This window comes from Protopterus annectens, chromosome 8.part0, assembly GCF_019279795.1.
Source record: "Protopterus annectens isolate FY-2018-M chromosome 8.part0, PAN1.0, whole genome shotgun sequence".
NCBI lineage: Eukaryota > Metazoa > Chordata > Ceratodontiformes > Protopteridae > Protopterus > Protopterus annectens.
In genome coordinates, this window is record NC_056741.1 from 222,100,535 (window position 1) to 222,123,444 (window position 22,910).

General features: G+C 37.8%; 1 protein-coding gene across 2 annotated transcripts in view; it reads left to right on the forward strand.

Annotated features, from left to right (window-relative positions):
- The window catches only part of LOC122808712 (complement C1r subcomponent-like), a 252,509-nt gene continuing 229,599 nt past the window's right edge, over positions 1-22,910 (forward strand). The window contains exon 1 of one of the 2 annotated variants that reach the window (XM_044079700.1): positions 1-221. In XM_044079700.1, the coding sequence (XP_043935635.1) occupies positions 196-221 (26 nt within the window). In that variant the 5' untranslated portion in view covers positions 1-195. Of the gene's footprint in view, positions 284-22,910 lie in introns of both variants that reach the window. The other variant, XM_044079701.1, reaches the window with a different exon arrangement.

Genomic DNA, 22,910 nt, shown 5'->3' on the forward strand with positions numbered 1-22,910 from the left:
ACACTGTATCAGAGGTGACAAAGTTCATTTAGCAGAACCAACAGATCACCTGTCCTACATTTCTAATAAATGATCTTGGTGGCAAATGGACAGGAGGTGGTTATCAAACAAAGAGCAGAAAAAAAGATGGACATGAAAATGGATGAAGTGCATTATCTTCCAGTACCTCCTTCAGTAAATCATTGATTTCAGGCTATGGTTTCTTCAACAACACATTTTTTGTAGGTTAAACATACAAGGTTTAAATGTTTTTTGCTGATCATTTATAGAATTGTACAATGTGGTAAGTGATATGGGACATTTCATTTTTTATCATAAGAGAATGTTATTTATTTTAACTTTTTGAAAACTTTAATGTCTTTTAGTAATTTTAAATTTTCTGACACTAAATTGTAAATGGCACGACACAGACAGGTAGTCAGAAAGGTCTCAGAAGAACTGTTCAGAATAAGGAAACTATATTTTAGTTTTTCATGGAAAATAGCAAAGGATGCATTCAACTATATAGATAATTCAATGTGTTACTGGGAATATTGTATTCACATACCTATATTCTGAGCACCCATTGTATGCTGTGCTCAAGTACAGAGCTTGGAAACATTATGAATTTAAAAAATTTATACTTTTTGTTATTTGTATGTTATCCAGATAAGCTTGCCTTTGGGGGTTACACAAGAACACTGTCTAGCTGAATGACTTGTTTAAAGTTACAGATTTTTTAAAAGGAGACTGAAAGACTCAAACCCACACCTAATAATACAGAAAGAAGCTCCTTAGAATTTTAGAGCCTTAACTCTCTGTACTGACAGTACATGTTTCATAAAAGACATGACATAAAGGTCACAGGGTTCAAAATATATATGAAATGCAAAATTTTAAATTGTGCCTTCTTTTATTTAATATACTCCGGCTGGAATCATAAAAATATTTATATCATATTTGATTAGCATTTTTCCCTAGAGGGAACATTTATCAAAAGGCTTTTAAATAAATATTACAAATAAAGAAAAAATGAGAAACACGTGTGTTATACAGAATTACTCAGTATAGCTTTGGTTCATATTAGTAATACTATTCTCAAAGATATAAAATACACTGTGTGGATTTTCCCTGCATGCCATAGTATTTAAAAAAACTTTAGGCATGGAGATACAACTCAAACTTGCATTATTTAAACTGACTAGGTCTTCTGCATATAAAAAGAAAGTATGTATAGCTAAATTATTAAATATGCTGGTAAAAGTGGAACAATATCCTAGACAAATTAACAGTGATTGTTTTGGACTAGATGTTTATTGCCTTAATAGTGATACTTTATATGGCAGATCGTACAATAGTCTCCTTCTTGGCATTGTATTATGTGAATGTCGCAACTTTGTTAGTGTTAGTGTGCATGTGTGTGTGCGTGTGCGTGTGTGTGTGTGTGTGTGTGTGTGTGTGTGTGTGTGTGTAAAGAGGGATATATTTCTATAATTTTATGAATCTTGCAAGGGTAACCTATCTTTATAGATACTTATTTTTTAATACCATTTCTGATCTGTAAAACAGAAACAGTGAGTAAATGCATGCCAGACAATTACATGCTGCAGTTTTTAAGTAACTTTCCACTTTCATTAGCATTATTACTTATCTATATTATTCTCAATAATGTATCATGTTTAAGTATGCAAGGATAAAGCAAATTTACTGCACTTAGAATCTTCAACAGAATTATTGAATATCTGCATACCATTTCCTAACCAACAGTGCTTAGAAATACATCATTGCTCCTTACGACAGCAGGCAATGCAAAATATGAAATACAAACTGCATTGACTTCTTGGGGGGGGGGGATTCTAGTACAGTCTATTAGACTTTTTATTCCATTGGGCCCCAATCCACGGAGGCAATTCCATTAGATGGACTTAGTGCAACACAATTTGTAACGTACTCTGAGGTTGTACAATTTCAGAGTACATTAAATATGTTAAAGGCACACAGTGCTAAAGCAAATGCATAGGAGGTGTAGGGTTTACATACCACTTACCACTTTACAAAGGGTGATTTTTTTTCAAACATGCCAAGTGAAATAACCTAAAACAGCTGGTCAGGAGTAAGCATAAAGTACTTTGAATACACAAGTCATATTTTGTTCTTATGTTCATTTATTTATTTATTTAACATTTGTTTACCAGGAAAGTCTGACTGGGTTAAAGAACCCATTTTCAGCGGAGGCCTAGGGGACAAAGGCTCCACAAATAGAAATACATAACAGTACAGATATATTATAGTTATTACATATGTACAGTATAATATACATTATTAGTAACAGGAACAAAAAGAGAAGGATTAGACTCAAACAAAAATCTGCAGGATAGTTAATGTAGTCAGAAATCATATGCTAATAATTTGATAGCACATATTACAGAGCATTTTATACTTGAGAAGGCTTTTACATGCATTAGCCAGGAGTCGTACATGCACAAAGCTAAGAATCAGCAAGGACGTTTTTTACAGGTGTTTGAACTCATTACAATTAGCAGTGATTCTAATGTTAGATGGAAGTAAGTTCCAGTGCTTTGTTACATGGTGGGAGTATAGGGAGTCTCCAGCGGTTTTTGTTGATTTGGTTACCTGTAGTAAGCAATTATTAGTTGATTGAAGGGAATGGCTTGTTGAATAAGTTTGAAGAATGTTTTGTAGTGCATGCATTTTGTCAGCCTGATACAATATATTGTGAGCCATGGTTAGCCGATTGTACAAAGGAAGTTGTGGGAGTTCTAGCCAAGACAGTTTTTTTAATATGTCATAGTGATATATATGATTTGGGGAATCAGAAGCAAATTTGGCTATTTTACTGAAACATTACTCAAGTTTCTTTAGATCTGTTTTTTGAGATTAATAGTAATTGGAAAATCATATATGAGAGCTGATAAAAGATGAATTCTGGCAATAGCCATCCTAGAGGTGTTGGTAGATATTTTTGTTGCTGTACAAAATACCCATTTTGTGAACTTTCTTAATAGTTTGTGAGACATGAAGGTCAAATCTTAGATTATTGTCAAGGGTGACACCTAGCAGTTTGGTCTGCATGTCGGGAGTGATTATAGTGTTGTTACTAGCAGTGATGAAGAAAGTGGTAGTGGAGGAGGCTCTTGAAGGTTGGAAGACCATAAGTTTTTTTTTTGGGGGGGGGTGAGTATAAACTGTGATTCTGATAGCCAAAATTCTATTTCAGAGAAGGGTTTTTGTGTAATTTGCTGGAGTTTTTGAATTGTTGGAATATGGCAAATAAGGGTAGAGTTGTCGGCATACTGGACTATGGCTGCTAGTGGGCTGTCAGTGCTTAGATCATTAGTGAAAATACTGAATAGAATTGGGCCAAGAACTGTACCTTGTGGTACTACAAGTGTGACTGGGAGAAGGGTGGAGAGTGTATGTTGCCACATTACTACTTGTTGGCCTTCATTAAGGTAACTTTGGAACCAGAGGACAGGTGATGGATGTAGGTTTAGGTTAGTGAGGATATTTAACAGTTTATGGTGTGAGACTGTAGTGAAGGCCTTGGACATGTCTAAGAAGAATGCAGGGACAAATTTACCCCTCATTATGGAGTTTATAGATGGTACTGAAAAAGTTGACGAGTGCAGTAGTGGTGTTGTGGCGGGGTCTAAAACTGTGTTGAGAGGTGGCAAGAAGGTTACTGGAAATGAGTTAGTGAAGGAGATGAGCATGAACACATCTTTCAAGGATTTTACACAGAAGGGGTAAAATGGCAGTAGGTCTGTAATTAGTCAGACTGCTGAGTTGCCACCCTTGTGTATGGGGATAATATGTACAATTTTCCATATATTTGGAACGCATTGTTCTGCGATAGATCTGTTGATAATAATTGAAACAGGGTAGGATTTGACTTCAACTGCTACTTTTAAGTATTCGGCAGGTAGGTGATCTGGTCCAATAGTGGTAGGTTTGAGTTTCTTTAATAGTTTTTCTATAGTTTTTGTGAGCGTAGGTTAAAAGGAGAAAGATGTACTATTAGGGTTAGGGGAATTAGAAGAGGCAGATGAGTTGGGGTTCTTGTTGTTAATTAAAGACAGTATACTTTCTATTAAGAACTTGTTAAATTCTTCTGCAATGGTACCAGATGGATTTGGAATATTGGGGAGAGAATTTGTTGTTTGGCCTGGATGAAGGATGGATTTAATTGTACTCCAGAAATTTACGGGGTTATGTTGATACTTTAAGTGTAAGTTATTGTAGCAATTCTTCTTGTCTAGGTTTATCTGATGTTTAGTTTTATTTCTAAGTTGTTGGAATGCAAGTCGATTAGTATGTGTTTTACAAGAATACCATAATTGCCACATCTTATCTCTTTCCTTTAGCAGGGTCCTTGTGTCTTTGGAGAGTCATGTTGTATAATTAGATTTGCAGCGACTTGTTCTTGGGGGTGCTAGTCTGTTAAGAATGTTGAGAAAGGTATTATTGAAATATTTTACTGTTGTATCAAGGGGAATGTATTTCAGGATGGTCCAATTACACATTTTTAGGGTCTGTTTAAATTCTAGGGAGCAAATGCTTTTCCTACTATGTATTTCGCGAATCATGTTGTGCTTGATGAGATTAGACTGTTGCCTTTGTAGATAGGTAGGCATATGATCACTGAGACTATCAGGCATACAGCCAGAGTGTTGATAGAGGTTAGGTTTATTGGTTAACATCCAATCAAGTGTATATTGTTTCTCTGATTTTTTATCTGTCCTGGTAGGTCCCTGGATAAGTTGGGTGAAACCAAATAAATTAATGAAGTTTTTAGGGGTGGCTGAATTACAGGAAGACCAGTCCGCATTAAAGTCACTCATAATGAGAGTTTCATGATCTATGATGTTGGATATGGTTTGAAGGATGTGCTCAATAATGGGAACATAATTGCCAGGTGGGGTGTAGATAACTATAATGGTAATGAATTTATTGTGGTTAAGTAGGAGCCTAGTGTATAAAGATATCTATACTGCCTAGGATGGGTATGTTGAGATTCATTGGTAATAGTGAGAGGTTAGTCTTGTACATTATGGCCACACCTCCACCTTTTCTTTCCTTCCTGTCCACTCTAAATAGGCTGTATCCAGTTGTGGTTATTTCATTGTTAAATATATGTGACTTAAGCCAAGTCTCAGTGAAGGCAGCTATGTCAAGAGAGTAGTGGGATAATGTAGTAAGTAGTTCCTGGACTTTGTTTACAATGCTTCTAAGGTTTAGGTTAATGAGCAATATGTTTGAGCCTCTATGGGAAAGATTAAGTATGTTTTGAACTTGATGGGGTGCTATAGGAGTTTGGTTAAGGATTACAATGTATATCACTACCAATTATGAGCCTAGAAGCGACAGGAGCTAGAGCATATCACAGCTTTGATGTATATTTATGTTGCTTGAAGAGAGATGGTTTGGAGTGAAAATTTAGATAGATGAGTTTATATTTGGGTAGGTTGGTATTTTAAATATGTGTTATAGTTGGTGAGATTGGAAAAGGAATGGTCACAGACAGTGTAAATTGAATAGAAGTAGTTTTGTGGTTGGTGAGGGGGGAATGGGTTAAGGTGGTAGGATGTTAGGTGGGCAATTATGGATAGTGTGATAAGAGTGATAGTGAAAATAAAGGAGCTGTCATGGTTAAATAGAATTTAAATGACTAGGATTATATTTGAATTTGCAGAGAGAGCTAGGATTTAATGTGGAATGGCCTTTTGTAAGAGATGTAAAATTAGAGTTAAAGCTGTGAGTAGTAGTACTAGTTGGGTATATTAATTATATTATCACTATTTGCATAAGTAAATTAAATTGTCTGGGTATTTCAATTGGTTGGCTGTTGGGAGTGGGTGTGGTTCATTTAGACAGGGGTCCAGGTAAGTAAATACTTTGGGAAGAAATAGCCAGGGAATTGTTATGGCTAGGATTGTATAGGCCCTAGGGCCGACAGCCTAGTACCAACCTATGAACCTATGAGATGCAGGGGTGGGTAGGCATGGAGCAGGGTAGGGGACCAGAGTGGATCCTGAGCTTAGCGAGGGCAGAACAAAGTGGGATGAGCCATGGACAATCATGTCCAGAGAAAATCTCTCATAAACCTTTCAGTCAGGTACATGAAAAAATTAAAGCTAGCCAACCTCAGTAGGAAATTGCAGTCCTAACGGATTATTTCGGAGAAAAGCAAAAAGTAAGGGAAGGAAAAGAGATGGGCTATGACTGAGGGAAGCAAGGTCCTGAATAGCAGCTGAACAGTGGATTAAATCTAACAGGCTGGAGGAAAAAAAAGCTGCTGAAAAGGGGAGGGAGGATTCCAGTAGTGTGCTGTCCACAATAACAGATAAGCTAGTGTATTATACAATACAATGAAAGGAGGAAAGAAAAATTTAAACATATACTGTAGATGTCTAAGTTACGAGGATTTTACAATAAATTCTGCCCTTTTCCTTGAGAGATGTGCAGTCACAACAGTCTCTATAAGTGGAAACTACCACTTGTGTTTAGGTACTTTGCAGCACTTACTAGAAATGCAACGGTGATTCAGGGGCTAGAATACAGAAAATCACAGGAATTAGTTAATGCTAATATATAATAATGATGGTGACAAAATAATGAAATAAACTATAGCAGTGTAACAGTTATCAATTGCAGCGAAGGTTAAGTGCAGCAAAAAACCTTCTGTCTCATTAATATTGCATATTACAGATTCCTAATATTTACCAGTTTTACCTTGGATAGCTATACAACAGGGGAACTATCAGCATTGATACAGCAATGTTCTAAAAATTACATACTAGCATCAAAGCAGAGCCATGAATTTACATTTTACATAAAGACCCTATACTCTACTTGCCATATCAAATTCTGCATTAATTTAGAAAATGCATTACAATCCAAGCATTCAAAAAACCTAGCAGCACATGCCAAGTAATTTAAGCCTTACAGCAGTGCCCAAGATTAGTACATCAATCCAACAGTTACCACACCATAGGCAAACAGCTATACAATATAATGACAGGAGGAAAGTAAAAAACTTAAACATACACTGTAGACTTCTAAATTATGAGGGTTTTACAATAAATTCTGTAGTTTTCCTTGGGAGATGTGCAGTCACAAACGTCTCTATAAGTGGAAGCTACCACTTGTGGTTAGGTACTTTGCAGCACTCACTAGAAACATGAGGGTGATTCAAGGGGTTATTAAAAACACATTACAAGCACACTTCTGGAATGCTGACCACTAAAGTGAGGTGGAATAGTGAAGATTTAATGACATATACAGTTTGAATCTGTTAAAACAGTGTTTTACATAAAATAATGTTGTTCCTGTGGTGACAGGAGGCCCAGAGAGTTGAGTTATCATTCAAACTTTCTTGTCTTGAGAGATGCCAATACTTTATTTGTTTCTATACTTAAAAGTAATAACAATTAAAATGCAGAGGAAGTAAACAATAATACTTGACAGGATTTTAATTACTGTGGATTAATGGAACCAAAGTCCCAACTGATTATTTTATTTATTTCCTTTTGATTACAGAAAATTTCTGATTGGGTTGAAAAAAATGTTTTCAACAGTGACCTGGAAGAAAATCTCCAGAAAAAAATATAAATATACACAGATTATACAACGAGTTAATCAGTACTGCATATTACACAGGAGTAGAGCTGATAACAGTCATAGGAATTATATACAAAATATACACACTCTCAAGATAATAGATTATAAAAGTGAGTACAAGAGCTGGACTTGTGTATTTTTCAAAATACACACTTTAAGTTATGAACTGTATGCATGAAGGTATTCATTTTTAGATTTTCTAATCTGCACGTATTAAGGTTCGCTTGTCAAAGAAATAGTGTTGGTTTAATTAGAGAGTCTGACAGGATTCAAAATAGTTGAAAGAGAACAGGAAACTGCGGAAATAGGGTAGACAGGTTGTAGATTACTTAGTCCTGAGCAGGAAAGACTGTAGAGTAAGGATAAGTTGTTTAAAAGAGCAGAGAAACAGGAAAAATTGGGAAGTATAGTGTAGGTCAAATGAATGTGGTGAACAGTTTTATGTGAGCCAGTGCTGGGATATAAAAAAAATGTAAGAAAAGTTGCAGATAGCAGTGGAAGAAAAGAACAGATGGATAAGGAGAGGGCCATTAGCGGCAGAAGGGAAGGTGATGAGCAGAGTTGTGCCAGAAAAAAAAGTAGTAAGGAGGTGATTGGTGGTGGTGCATAAAGGAAGACGAGATGCTGCATATAAGAAAGTGTTAGAGGCAGGTGAGTGCGTCTAAAATATGTAAAGGGATTTGAGATGGGAGATCATGAGCTGAAAAAGAAGGAGAGAAAGGTGATATTAATTGTGGACATGGTGTTTGAGGAAGGTTAGTCAGATTATAAGGCCAAGTACAAGACAGAAAAGGAGATATTAATTGTGGACATGGTGTTTGAGGGAGGTTAGTCAGATTATAAGGCCAAGTACAAGACAGAAAAGGAGATATTAATTGTGGACATGGTGTTTGAGGGAGGTTAGTCAGATTATAAGGCCAAGTACAAGACAGAAAAGGAGATATTAATTGTGGACATGGTGTTTGAGGAAGGTTAGTGAGATTATAAGGCCAAGTACAAGACAGAAAAGGAGATGTTAGGTGTGGAAAAGATGTTTGTGACAGGTTAGTGAGAAATAGTTATTGAGCATCTACCTACACCCCACCTGAGGCCAGACCCCAAAGTCGAAGTATAACCGAGCTGCTAGAAGGCTTGTTATAACTCACTAAGTATTACTGAATGAAGAAGACAGATAAAGAATACTAACTTTGATACAGTTTCTTATACAAAGTTAGCACACACGGGTGCACCAGCTAGAAAGGAACACACAAAAGGAAATCAAATGGCTGTGTGAAGGTACTACGGAAAAAAAAGGCAAGATGTGTGTACTTTCATTAACAATAATAAGCAAAAATGTACTATGGGGCTGGCTACACATCATTCACCCATAATGTATATTGTAGTCTTAGAAAGTTTAAACCTTAATCAACGTATTTACATATGTAGTCAATGATCAAAGGAAAACAATACTGCTTATACATCAACATGAATAAAAAAAATAGTCTACATTTCTAGTTGTATAAAGAGATGAGTATAACATATAGGTTCCTTATGCATCTGTTATTTTAAAAAGATAAGTTTAGTAATTATTGCTGGTCCATGAGTTATTCAGAATTTGCCCGGTCACTGTAAATTGTACTCCCCCTCCCCCTTGGCCTACACCATCATAGTTAGTCCACATCATTCGTGGCCCTGTGATTATTAGTGCAATGTTTATGTTATAATTCATGCTGCAGAGCATGTGTTCTCTAACTGAACTTCTTTGCTTCAACTCAAGTCATCTATGCTCCATAATGTAATACACATTTCCTGTCACGCATCTGCAGCACTGAACCAAAATAGCAGGGATGCACTAATGAAAGAGGGCCTGTATACTGAAAGGCATAATAATGTGACAAGACTATTGCACTGGAGATTGTGCAAACATTATAATATTGAAGTAGCTGAGAAGTAATAGAAACATGAGCCACAAAGCATTATGAAGAATAATGATGTTTATAAAACATGGGATCACCCATTGCCAACCGTTCAAAAAATGGATGCAAGAAAACCAGATATATTAGTCCATGAAAAGAAGACAAAAGTAGCATTGATCATTGAAATTGCTACACCCAGTGATTGCACTGTCCTATGTACTGAGAGACACAAAGTCATAAAATATCAGGAGTTGCAGACAGAAATGAAGGCTGTATGGAAGAAGGATACCCAGACAGCTCTAATAGTAGTAGGAGCAATGGCTCTCATAAAAGGAATTTACAGTCTTATTTAAATATGTTGCTGATACATGTAACTCTGAATAAATTGCAGGAGGAGTCATATCTGGGTACATTGTGGGTGCTGCGGAGAGCACTTTTGGCTAACATCAATGATTGAAACAATACTAATTTCATGAACTTTAATCATACGTTGACTTAGTAATAGGGTCTATTCCTGTCATGGTATTAGAAAATCAAAAGTCTTGGAGAAATTAAACCCAGATTAACACTGCAACAATCCCACTCTTTCCTGACTCAGTCTAGACCCCAAAGTCTGACTATATTTCACTCATCCTCACTGTACATTAGCTTTTGCATTAATTAGTATGCTTGTCTTTAATGCTAGAATCATCCAAAGATTCTGTGTTCTATCCCCAAACCAAACACTGGAACTTATATTCAAATGCTGAGATAACTACAGCATAAATAAAGTGCTAGACTGCTGAGGTGGTCTCCTTCAGGTGAGATGTTAAAAAGTGGTCACATCCATCTGAGTTGGTGACATATCAGGTGTATGTTAATGATCCCTTAGTACATCATCAGAAGAAGATTAAGGGAATTTCTCATTCAATATTGTTTGTCTTTTTGGGCTTTTCCCGGTTAGGGGTCGCCACAGCGGAACTCCGGTCCACTAATGATTGGCAGTAGATTTTTATGGTGCCAAGTTGCCAGCCCGACACCCAACCTTCAGTGAAGGCACACCCATTCATGCATGTCTTTCGGTGGCCACTCAACTGCGGAGAGGACATGCAGACTCCACACAGAAGGCACTCCAGCTGAGAATCGCACAGGAGAACCTCTTGCTGTGAAGCAACTATGCTACTGCTGTACCACTGTGGCTTTAAATACTAAACATAATTACAAATCATGCATCAGTAGACAATCAGTAATGAGCATACATGTGTAAATGTTATTTAATATCAGAAATAACGTATTGAAATGAACAAATCTTCTCATGCAACAGTTAACTCATATGTGCCAAAGTACAGAAATTAAGAAAGGAACAACCTGAGACTGCATAGTTCTACAGGAAGTATGACAACCACCTTGGATGAGTTCTTCATTTACTTCAAGAAAAGATGCTCCATATCTGTAAGTCTAATTCCTTGCACATTACCTGCTCGATAGACCTAAATCTAATATGCAAAATCAACAAAACCTGCTGGAGAGATAGGTTTGTCTCCCAGAGGTTTCCTCAGCTCTGGAATAGACTTCCCATATATGTCAAACAGAGTATCTCACTGACACTCTTCAAGCATGACCTTGATTAGTGGATGGAAAACTACAAATTTGTCCCAGGGGTTCCACCTTTGTCCCTCCCTAACAGGGGTGACAGATGCTGACTGTAGGTTCTTTTTTGGGGATAAACTCTTGGCTAGGCTTGTAAGGCCCCCAGGGTCATTAGCCTAGTAATCTCCTATCATCCTATAATGCAATACTTTCCCTGTTCTACTTAGTCCTACAGAGGAAGCATATTTGCAATGGAGATATTCTCCCTTTGAATGCAAAACAGGACCTGTACAAGTTTATCAATTTTTCATTCATTCCACACACTGCACCAAATTTTAGGGAATGATGAAAATTAATTTCATTCCTGTGTGATCAATGAGAAGGGTGCTGCAGATCTCTTGTCTGTTATTGTACAAAAATTATCACTGTACATCCAGTGAATGTCCCCTGTAACTGAGATAATAACTTGTTACAGTTATGGCAAAGACTGCTTCAGAAATCCTCTGATCTCACTTGATCTTCTATTGGAAGTCTCAAATGTGATTTAAAGCTACCAAAAAGCCTTCCACTCATAGCTCGTATGTTCTTTAAACATTTCAGGCTGATGGAGAAGTATCTCACACAGAGGTGAGTCTAACTAATCTCTTCCATCTGACTGGTTTGGATGTCAATTGTTTCACAGTCCAAGTGCAATGCTTCTGGTATCCCTGAATATTACAGCTATATGGATGACAGACATGCAGCCCAATACTCAGAGGATTGTGTCCCTATATACTTTGAAGAACTCTTGTCCACTAGATTTGGACTTGAGCATAGCCATCCTCTACTTGAACCAGATTATCTGGCAGGACTGAAATCAGTTTTGGTGGTCATTACCTCCACTTTCATGACCTCTGAGTTAAAGGCCATTATTTGTAAGAAACCATATTTGATATTTTCCTAAGGGCTGCACCTCTCTCTTCAGGAGTAGGCCACATTTTCTCAAAAAAAAAATGGTTACAAATCTATCCTTAATTGCGTGTATTCCTCTCCATATTTTCTTGTCTTAGCCAGAAAGAAATTGATTGGATGGGATTACTTCATACCCAGGAAAGTGTGTCATTAGTACTTTATTTGAAGAGACTGCATGAGTCTGGGAAGAATAAACCATGTATTATCAGGGTTACCATGAATGGAGCCCAGATTTCACTGTACTAATGAAGTACTGTTGTAATAGTCTGTTGCTATTTTACTGCGTCCAATGTAACATTTATGTATGTCACATATTCTTTGTAATTGTGCTTACCCTAGTGGCTTAGGTTGTGGCTGAAAAGGGTGTTTGCACCAGTACACCTTTTGGATTATCAAAACATAAATGAATGCATAAATAAGTAAACAAGCAAATGAACAAACAAACAACCCCAAGCAATGTCTTTATGTAAAGTGAGTTACTTTGACTTTGCCATCAGCTGGCTAAGAACCCAGTATAAAGTTTCGCTTTTAGTCTGCATGAACAATATTGTTACATCTTTCGCAACTTGTTTTAAAAAATGTCTCTATTTCAGACATTTGTGTCCTCATGATTGTTGTATTGTGTCAACTCTCCAAGTACAAATAAGTAAATATGAAGCTACGATTACTTACTGCAGTGAAATAAATCATGTTTGTTGTCACTGAATGAGAAAAGGCCCAAATGACTACTACTTGAAATCTTCCTCGGCAGCAGAGCTGTCCTGGTTGGCTTGTAAGTACTGCAAGTTCCTGCCCATAGATTATAATGGGATTATTCTGAATGGATAGATTAGGAGGTATGAATACCATGATAGTGACAATAACTAATGCCTTTTGAATAATATGTAAGATTCATTAATACACATTTCCCAGTTGATCAGAGTTTGTTAAATGTTCTGAAAAGAAGTCTGAACTGAAATAGTACTCCAAAGCACTACATCAGTCACAACACACTGCTAGATCAATAATGTATGCTGAGGCTATAAAGAAATATTTACTAAAGCACACTAGAGCTCACTGTGAAATATCTCAGCTTCCGGCACAGAAGGGAACACCTACTCCTCCACTCAGACGTATCGCAAACCCACAAAACTCACCCAGGAGTCATCAGGAAAGCAGGCCTAAGCTCATTCAGCCCACTAACCCTGCTTATAAATAGGGAAGTGTTTCAGTCAGAGGTGACTCTATAGTTAGGCATACAGACTACATTGTTACCAGACTGGACAAGAACAGGGGCACTGTTAGCTGCTTGTCTGGTGTGAGGATCTGTGTTGTTACAAGGGCCCTAAGATCACTTAAACCAGACAAACATGACTACAACCTAGTGGTGGTCCATGCAGGACTTAGGAGTGAATGACCTGAGGCACTCCACCCAGATGAACATGCAGAGAAACATGATGAAACCTGCTATGCATTCATTATGGACAGGAAAGACACTAGTCTTGAGAAGTATCTTGCCTTCACCAAGAATGACATCTACACATAAAGACAAACTAATTGCCTTTAACTATCGGATAAGTAGTTGGTGTCATTCTAAGGGGATACAGTATGTGTCAGCATGAGATGATATTGTAGAGAAGATTTCCTGTTTCACTAAGGATGGCTTATACCTGCCATACCAGGAATTCTGCTTACCAGCTAAAGCCTTTGCTGTCTCCATAGTGTTTTTTTAGGCAAAGTCTCCCATTAGACATTCATACATAGAAATCTCAAACTCAAATTTGGCCAATATCACAGTGGCACTGCCTAATGCTTGGAGTCTAAATTGAATGATGCTAGAACTTGTGACCCTTCTGCAACTAGAACACATTCGTATTTGTTTCAATGCAATGACAGTACTGGCTCTATACCAGAGTTTAGCACCTATCATGCATTCAGACCCTTGGGAAACAGCAAGGAAGTATCTTTTTTGTTGGAAATTCCTGTACTTCAAGGCAAATGACCCTCAACCATACGTTTGAGCTTCTGGAGATCCAAATTATACTTAACAAATCCAACTATATAGGTTCATATGTTCATAGGTGTGTACTAGGCTAATGACCACAAGGGTCTTTTGAAGCTTAGCCATGCATCCCAAATCTCTGACAAGTTCTGGTGCCCTTGGTAAGTTAATTGGGGACATGGGAGATGAACCATTTACAGACTGTCTGTATCCTTTAGAGATATAGGCACCAAACCAGGGATGGATTTCCTGTTTGCCATCCAAATGTCCAGGTTATACTTGAATTGGATTAGTGAGGAATTCTGCTTCCATTGGATGGAGAGCATGTTCCAGAAATAGGGTAGTCTCTGAGATACATACCTGTCTGTCTAGCAGACCTTATTTATATCACAGATAATGTTTAAGTCACCAGAATGGCTAATTCTGATGCTGTTTATTTTGCAGATATGCAGGAGGTCCAATAGGGTGTAGGTCTGACAATGCTTTCTATGCTAGGTATAGAGCTCCCCTCAACATCCTGTTAAGAGACAGAATACATGGATAGAGCCTTGAGATGGTCTGCATAGGACATGTTACTTGCTTCTTGTATTCTTTTAGTGAGGAACCTCTGACGAAATTCCATTTGTTGGATGTGGCTGGTCAGATACATACCAAAGGAGGCATCGTATTCAATGATGGGTCTGATGAATGCCAGATACAGTGGAACAATGACCTCCTTGGCCCTACATGCCATACCTTTGTTTATAAGTTGCACAACATAGAATGATTTCCTCACTACTGTAGACATGTGATGGTCAAAGGCTAGATTACTGTCTGTGTGTGTCTCCAAGTCCCTGACTACTAGGTTGGCTCTTAGGGGTGTGTTATCAATGTGATAGTTATCAGATGGTGAATGGCTTCCCAAAGGGTGCTATTACATATTTCTTGACATTTAGTTTTAGTCCATTTTTAGTCTTGTACTTCATTGCTAGATACAGATCCACATCAGTGTCACCCAAAGATCACAGAAATTAACTCAACGCCATTGAGGCACTAAATATCAATCCAAGTGCCTTCATACTAGGGAACTTCAATCGCCCAAGCACTGATTGGCAAATTTTAACCTCTAAAAATACTTACTATGAGCATGTCCTAGACATCATTAATAGCAATGCACTGGATCAGATTATAAAACTATGCAGAAGAGGTTCTATTATCCTTAATCTGGTCCTTACCAACATAGCTCCCACCAAAACGTCCACCATGTATTTCATCATCCCTGGTTAACTCTGACCACAAATCAGTCGTCTTCTTTGTTGGGCCTACTGGTGCCACCCCATCACCAAATGAGACCATTATTAGGGACTTCTCTAAGACAACTCTATACAATATTCCCAACAATCCCTTGAAAAGTCATCCATCTGTGAAGGCTGCTTTATTCACTGCTGACTTTTACCAGCACCTGAACAGCTGAATGGAAAAGTAAGTAGCTATCCACCCTAAATATAACTGTAAATTCAAAAATAACCCGTCTGGTGGAACTCCATTATTAATAAACTATAAGACAAAAAAAAATGAAGCTAAAGGTTGCAAAAATTCTTTATTTCCTGCTTCAGGACTACATTAAAATATGGCAGTAAGAAAACCTAAAAACACCATTAGAATATAAACTTAAAGTTGATACGGATTCCAAGGGAAACTACAAATCATTCTTCAGTTATGTCAGAAAATAAAAAGAAATAATGCCCACCAATGCACTGAGCTCATGCATAATAATATCACCCATTTACTTCAAGGATATAGCTAATATATTAGCACACAGATTTACTGCCAGCATTTACTCTCTGACCTACAATATTGCCACTGCTATCCTGGAGAATTCAGTTTCCCTTGTACTCAGCTTAGAACAAGTCTTAGAATCCCTCTCCAAGGCTAAAAATAGTACTTCCATGGGAACAGACAATAAATTAGACAGCATTTTCATTTGTGCAGAGGAAACGGTTTATCGTTAACATGGTTTTCGCCTGATGCCTAAATTGCAGTCCCTGTGACTCCCCTAGACAAATGTGGACCCTCTACAGGCACAGGTAATTATAGCCCAATCAGCCTCACCAGCCTTTTATGTAAAGCCATGGAATGTATCATAGCAGAACTATTTTGCACAAACATAGGCAACTTTTCAATCTGGTTTGTGAAGGGAAGGTCCTGCCTCCTAAATCTAATCATTTTGTTTGAAAAGGTTACAGGAGATGTAGATAGTGGTAATTATGTGGACACTACTTATCTTGACCTGGCCAAGGTTTTTAATACTATCCCCTTTACTGGTTTTATTGAAAATTTAGTCAAGCTTAACGTAACTCCCTACATTGTCCACTGGATTGCAAATTAGATATCCAACAGACCCCAGGTTGTGAAAGTTGCTGATTCCCTCTCTGAATGTATGTTTCTAACTAGTATTGTGCCACAGGGATCAGTTCTGGACATTATCCTGTTTGGAAGAATTTATTTTCCAGATATCCAAGTCAATATCCCAGATGTGTGGTTGACCAGGTTTGCTGATAACTGCAAACTGGGCACTATTATCCACATATGCACAGTTGCAGAACAGCTCCAGCAAGGGCTAGAATATGCACATACATGGTGCATCCAAAATGGTCTCTAAATGACAAAAAGTGCAGTATTATAGTGATTGGGAGAAAGATTGTTCCCAACTCATACGTTATAAGTTGTACTCCTCTTAGGACAGATAACAGTTAAAAGAGGCCTGGGCACTTATGTGGATAATGTTTTCTCATTGATCCTCCATCACAGAGAGAAAATCATTCTATCTGGCACAGTTAATTTACAAAGTTATGTCATCAAAATCCAAAGAAGTAATTCTACCACTGTACACTTCCCTTATCAGACCCATAACTGAATACAGTACCCCCTTTGGAGTGTACAAATCCTAGCGTTTTACTCAACTGGATTTCTAACAAAGAAAACTAAAGATTTTAAATCCTTCAACGACTCTGACAGATTAGCTTGACTCTACTTAGACTCAGTAGCCTAAAGGTTGCTGCAATGGTGACCCTTGTCTCGCTTTTTGAGCCATGAAAGACCAAGTCTTACTTGACCTTTTATTTCTTTGAAAATCCAGTGGCCTTTCAAACATGCTCCCTGAAGACTTAAATCTACACCAAGAAATAAACAAGACTTGCTGGAGAGACAGATTCCTACATCAACCTGTTATGGATTATGGAATAAGTTACACTACTAATCAAACACAGTAGTACTTTAGCTACCTTTAAGGCTAAGCTTGATGAGTGGATAGGTAGACACAAATTTAGACCAGGGTTACCACGTATGTCTCTACTCTTTTTGTGAGGTTAACACTATGAAGTGCTTGAAAATAGAGGCCAGAACTTTAAAGTTTGTCTTCTTAAAGGTGTATATTGCTAGGCATCTTATGGTCCCCAAGACTGCTAGCCTAGTATGTTCCTATGTTCCTATGTATTAGTGATCACTTCTAGTTGCTCACAGGCCAGGACTCCAGCAGCGTACTTAGTTAGTTGAAGCCGTGGTACTCGGAGTGAAGTGGAACAACCACTACACATTCCATTTGAATCACTGTTCACCAGCCTCACATAAGTGGGAAATGGTGCTTGTTGCTGATAGTGTGGTATTTTGTGTGGTGGCCCCTATGTGTTTATCTTGATATCAGTAGCCTTGCTCCTGTGCTGAGTTAGTTGCAAGACCAGCAATCAGGGTGATTTAAATGTCTGTCATTTTGGCTCCAACTGATTCCAAATGGACATGACCTTTAGAAAAGTGAGAGGATACAACTTGGTGATAGTTGATGAGTGGGTTTTGTGGGGTTGAGGGCTTACAGCTCCTTGAAATAAATGCAAAAAATAAATGTAGATCAAGCAGGATTTAGATGTATTTTTCTAATGACTTGTAGTAAAAATTTGGATTACTCAAAATAAAACCAGTGAACAGCAAATTGCATGAAGCCTAAGCATATTTAACTAACTTGAGGTTTACATAACTCATAGAGTCACCGTGTGCCTTCTTCAGATGCACTGACAAGCTTATAATTCAAATAATTTAGGGAATCATGTGGATCCTACTCCACATAGTCAGCAGGGGCTTCACAATCCTTGCATAAGAGGCTTGCATGAGTGTGGCTTTGTGTGCGACAGTATAAGGTGTGTGTGTGTGTGTGTGTGTGTGTGTGTGTGTGTGTGTGTGTGTGTGTGTGTGTGTGTGTGTGTGTGTGTGTGTGTGTGTGTGTTTATGTGCGTGTATGTGTGTTACTTTCTGCACATATGGCTTCTGAATGATGTGCTTGGAATTATGTGTTCTGAGTTTATGGTTGTAATATCACTGTCTCACAAAAACATTTCCAATTATTGTTTTCAGAGAAAGATTTACTGTATACTGTAAAAGAGTAGAGTTCCCTTTAAATTCACAAAATTACTCTGCATGGCACTCTTACCTCAAAACATGGAATTTACTCAACACTTTAATACTTACCAATTAAAATGCAGTCAAACCTTTGCAACAGCAGGCTTTTCGAAAGCAACGCTCAGGCATGCACTGCTTACTTTGGTAGCGAACAGTCAAAGTGAGTTTCACATTGGCACATTGTTATGTAGTCTGTAACATATATAATACTTTTTTAAATAGTTACACTGTAATTTTACTATAATTAGAAGTATATAGACTTCCTAAGATTTTAAAGGTTGCAATATAGGCAAAAGTGAAATTGCACATAGTAGAAACTGCAAGTTATTAAAATAATAATAATGCCAGTGTTTCAATAAACTCTGCACTTAATTACTTTGCCATTTGTCACTGTGTTTGTAGTACAGTTATTAATGTTGCATGTATGTAGGAGTAATTAACTTTCTAAATATTAATGTGAACATCTGGAATGTTGTTAAATATAGAAAACTTTTATGTATGGACTTTATTATGAGGTAGCCACAAACAACTTCATTGGGTTCTTTGTATAAGTATACCTAAGATTTTCTCAGTCAGCTACAACTGTTTTTTAAATGATAATGGATGGATGGAGTTGGGGTGCCATGAGTGGGGAAAGTTGGAACTTTGTCCTAAAGCCAGATTCAGTTAAGGGACCCCCAGCACTAGTGCTGAATATTTTTATTTCCAAGTAATTGTACTTTTAATTTATTTTAAAGGGAGAGGAAAATGCAGAATTCAGTGCTGTGGCACCAAATGGGGAAGAAGAATTTCTACTCTCCTCCACCCATGATCTAGATAACCAGTCAAGGAAGCCTTTGAGGCTCTCTGACTGGTTGTTTAGAGAGGGAGTAGGACAGCAAGAAGCAGAAGCCTGGAAATTTGATCAAGTAAGCAGAAGATGAAGTAAACAGCAGGAGTTGGTTATTAGAATTGCATCATTGTGAGGGTCTGCACATCAATGCTGCAGTTGGGATGCAGCACATTCAAGATGGTTTGGAATGTAGTAGGTAGTGTATATTTTTTAATCTTTGCAGGCAACCAGACATACTAAGCAAGGGATGTGGTTTTGCATGATTGTGATTATTTGTGTGAAGCCGATTGGAATGCTTTCTTGTGGCTAGCTACTATATGTTTATGAGAAAAAAAGTTGCTATAAATCACTGCAGACATTTATTGTTATTTTATTGTAGTTTGACACTAGGAGGTACACAGTCAATAAAGTAGCTAGTATTGCTGGCAAGGGTAAGCTGTCTGTGGATGCAAATAATTCATCCTTGCTGCTCTGTTATTCTGACTTTACAGAACTAATATATATTTGTGTAAGGCAAAATAGAATATTTTACTGTGGGTATTTGTGTGGAACAAAGCTGAAATACTTTACTGTGGTCAATAATTTTATCATAATCATACTCACTCAAGAAACTGGTATAAAGACTGGATGGGGCTATCTGTGGATGAGTGTGATGGACTCAACTGAGATTTAAGCAGCATAAGCAGTCATTAATTTGTCTTTTCAGGAATAGTGAATATTTGTGCAAAATAAGTTGGAATTCTTTCTTATGGTTATGGTGTTTTTTGTAAGAAACAAATCTGAAATACATTATTGCAGCCATTGTTATTATTATTATTATTAATAATATTATTATTATTACTGTAACCACAATCAGACATCTGATGTGTACACTACAATCAATAGTGTGGCTATAATTACTGGGCATGTAGATTGCATGTGGGTGAACATGACTTACAGTACCGTCATGATTAAGTTAAACAGTCTTTAATCTGGCTTTGCAGAACAAGTGTAAAACAAGTTGGAATACTTCACTGTGGCCATTTTTTTAACAATTAAAACATCTGAGGTGTACATCGTCAACACATTGGATGTAATTAATTTGTACAGAGGCTGTATGTGGATAAAGTGAGCTACTTCTGTTGTTTCTTGATCACTGTTACATAGTCATTTATCTGACATGACAAGAACAGTATACCAGAATGCATTGCACTTACTGAAATCAGAGTAACATGATCATTGTAATATTTTATGCTTGCATGCATATATGTGTGTGTATGTGGGTGGTTTTGCAGTATATTTAATAGTAACAATTAGACTATAATTTGTTTCACTTTTCATCATAATCAGATATCAACACTGTAAACACTAAGTAGCTGTCTTTGGTGGTCTGGGCAGGACATGCGTGAAAGCAACTGATCATTAGCACACCATTGCCATTTTACAGTACTTGACTCTATGAGTTCTTGTCTTTGGTGGAATATCCTCCCTATCTCTGTATGTTGTTATCTAGGTGCTCTGTTTTCCCCAACACCCCAAAGATATGTCAACGGTGAACTGATATGTGTGTGTGTGTGTGTGTGTGTGTGTGTATGTGTGTATGTGTGTGTGTGTGTGTGTGTGTGTGTATGTGTGTATGTGTGTATGTGTGTGTGTGAATGTACACAGTTTGGCTTTGAAAAAGGTAGATCATGCCTGCTCAACTTGGTTGACTTTTTTGAGTCAGTCACCAGAGCTGTGGATGAAGGCAAGGTGGTTCATACAGCCTACCTTGATCTGGTCAAGGCCTTTCATACTATTCCCCACTCAGGAATCATAGAAAAACTCACTAAGCTAGGCATCAACCCCTATATCACTAGGTGGGTTGTAAACTGGCTCACAGATAGAACACACAGTGTGAAAGTAGCTGACTCCAAGTCAGACTTCTGACTAGTCATGATTGTAGTCCTACAGGGTTCGGTCCTGGGTCCTGTCCTGTCTGGTATCTACTTTTCTGAAGTCTAGGCCAACATGAAGTGACTCTGGCTGACAAAGTTCACAGATGATTGCAAGTTGGGAGCTATTATTAACTCCTCAAGTGATGTTAACATCCTACAGAATGGCCTCACTTAGACCAACGACTGGTGTCAGAACCATGGCCTTAAGCTCAATGCCAAAAAATGTGTCATCATCCCCTTTGGGAAAAACCCTGTTCCCATGAATTGCCATATTGATGGTAGTCCACTGAACACAGAAGGCGTTATAAGAGATCTGGGAACACAGGTTGACAGCAATCTCTCTTTTGATCACCAAATTGCCACTGTGGTCAGAAAGTCCTTCTATGTGGCACATCTTATCACTAAGGGCTTTGCATCCAAGAAGAAAGAGGTCATTGTCTCCCTTTACTCTTCCCTCATTAGGACAGTCATTGAGTAGAATGGCCCAATTTGGCATGTACCTCACTAGACACCTGCAACAACTGGAGAGACTGCAAAAGTACCTCACAAAGAGGATCCTAGGCCTTAAACACTTGTCCTATATGGACAGACTCAAAAAACTCCAACTATTCTCTGTCTCATATTGCCTACTTAGAGGCGATCTCTGTTTGACTTACAAAACCATGTCTGATGCAGCTCTGTTAGAAATGCTACATTTAAAGAAATCCCAAATCCCTCTGCACCACACGCTTCAGAGACCACAACCTCATTACCACAATCAACAGAATGTATTGGAGGGACGGGTTCATAACCCAGAGACTGCCCATGCTATGGAATAGACTTCCCATACATGTCAAGCAGAGCACCTTGCTGACCCTCTTCAAGAGAAATCTTGATGAGTGGATGGGAAATAGAAAATTCACCCCAGGGATAACTCCAGCAGCTCTACTCGACAGAGGCACTGGGAACTAAGGTCGGGTGGCATGATGCCAGGGTAATCCTATGGCTAGCCTTGTAAAGGCCCCAGGACCATTAGCCTAGTACACACCTATGAACCTATATCATCAGTTTTTTCTTTTAGCACACTCTGTTGACAGGCATATATATGACAGTCTGAGTAGCAGGAAAATAGTAACAGTCAACACATCACTGTCTTTAAAAATTGCAAACAAAAGGCTAAAAAGGTCTTACAACCAAACAATCTCCACGATGGGTGGTTTAACATATTACGCAATGAAAACTTTAGCTTGACTGTGTCTTTAAAAAATAAGACATAAAATAACATTGCAAAACATCTAGGTGTAAAGAGCATCTGGAGGAATGATGATTCATTCACAGCAGGCTATTTAAGTAGATGTGACACTGGTTTAATAGACCCCTCAGCCCTGGACCCAACCTCGTCAAAAAAAAAATTACTTCATTCAGGGGTATGCACTGATGGTCATTCTAGCATGTGAGGGATGAGTAAATGTGATAATTAGTTATTTAACTTCCCAAACAACCTAACATCAGATGTCTGCACATGGTGTCACTATAACTTGTGTAGATGCAGTACATTATCTAAGGGCAACACGTTGGACTACTTTAGTGTGATCATTATTTTTCACTTTTATATAGGTGGCTATATTTTTAGGGTGGAGTAAAGGAGACATGCTGTGTACAGTCGTTTGCTAGCAACAGATTGAAATATGTTCTTTTTATTCTTTTACTTTTGTATCAGGCTGACATCAGAAGTATAC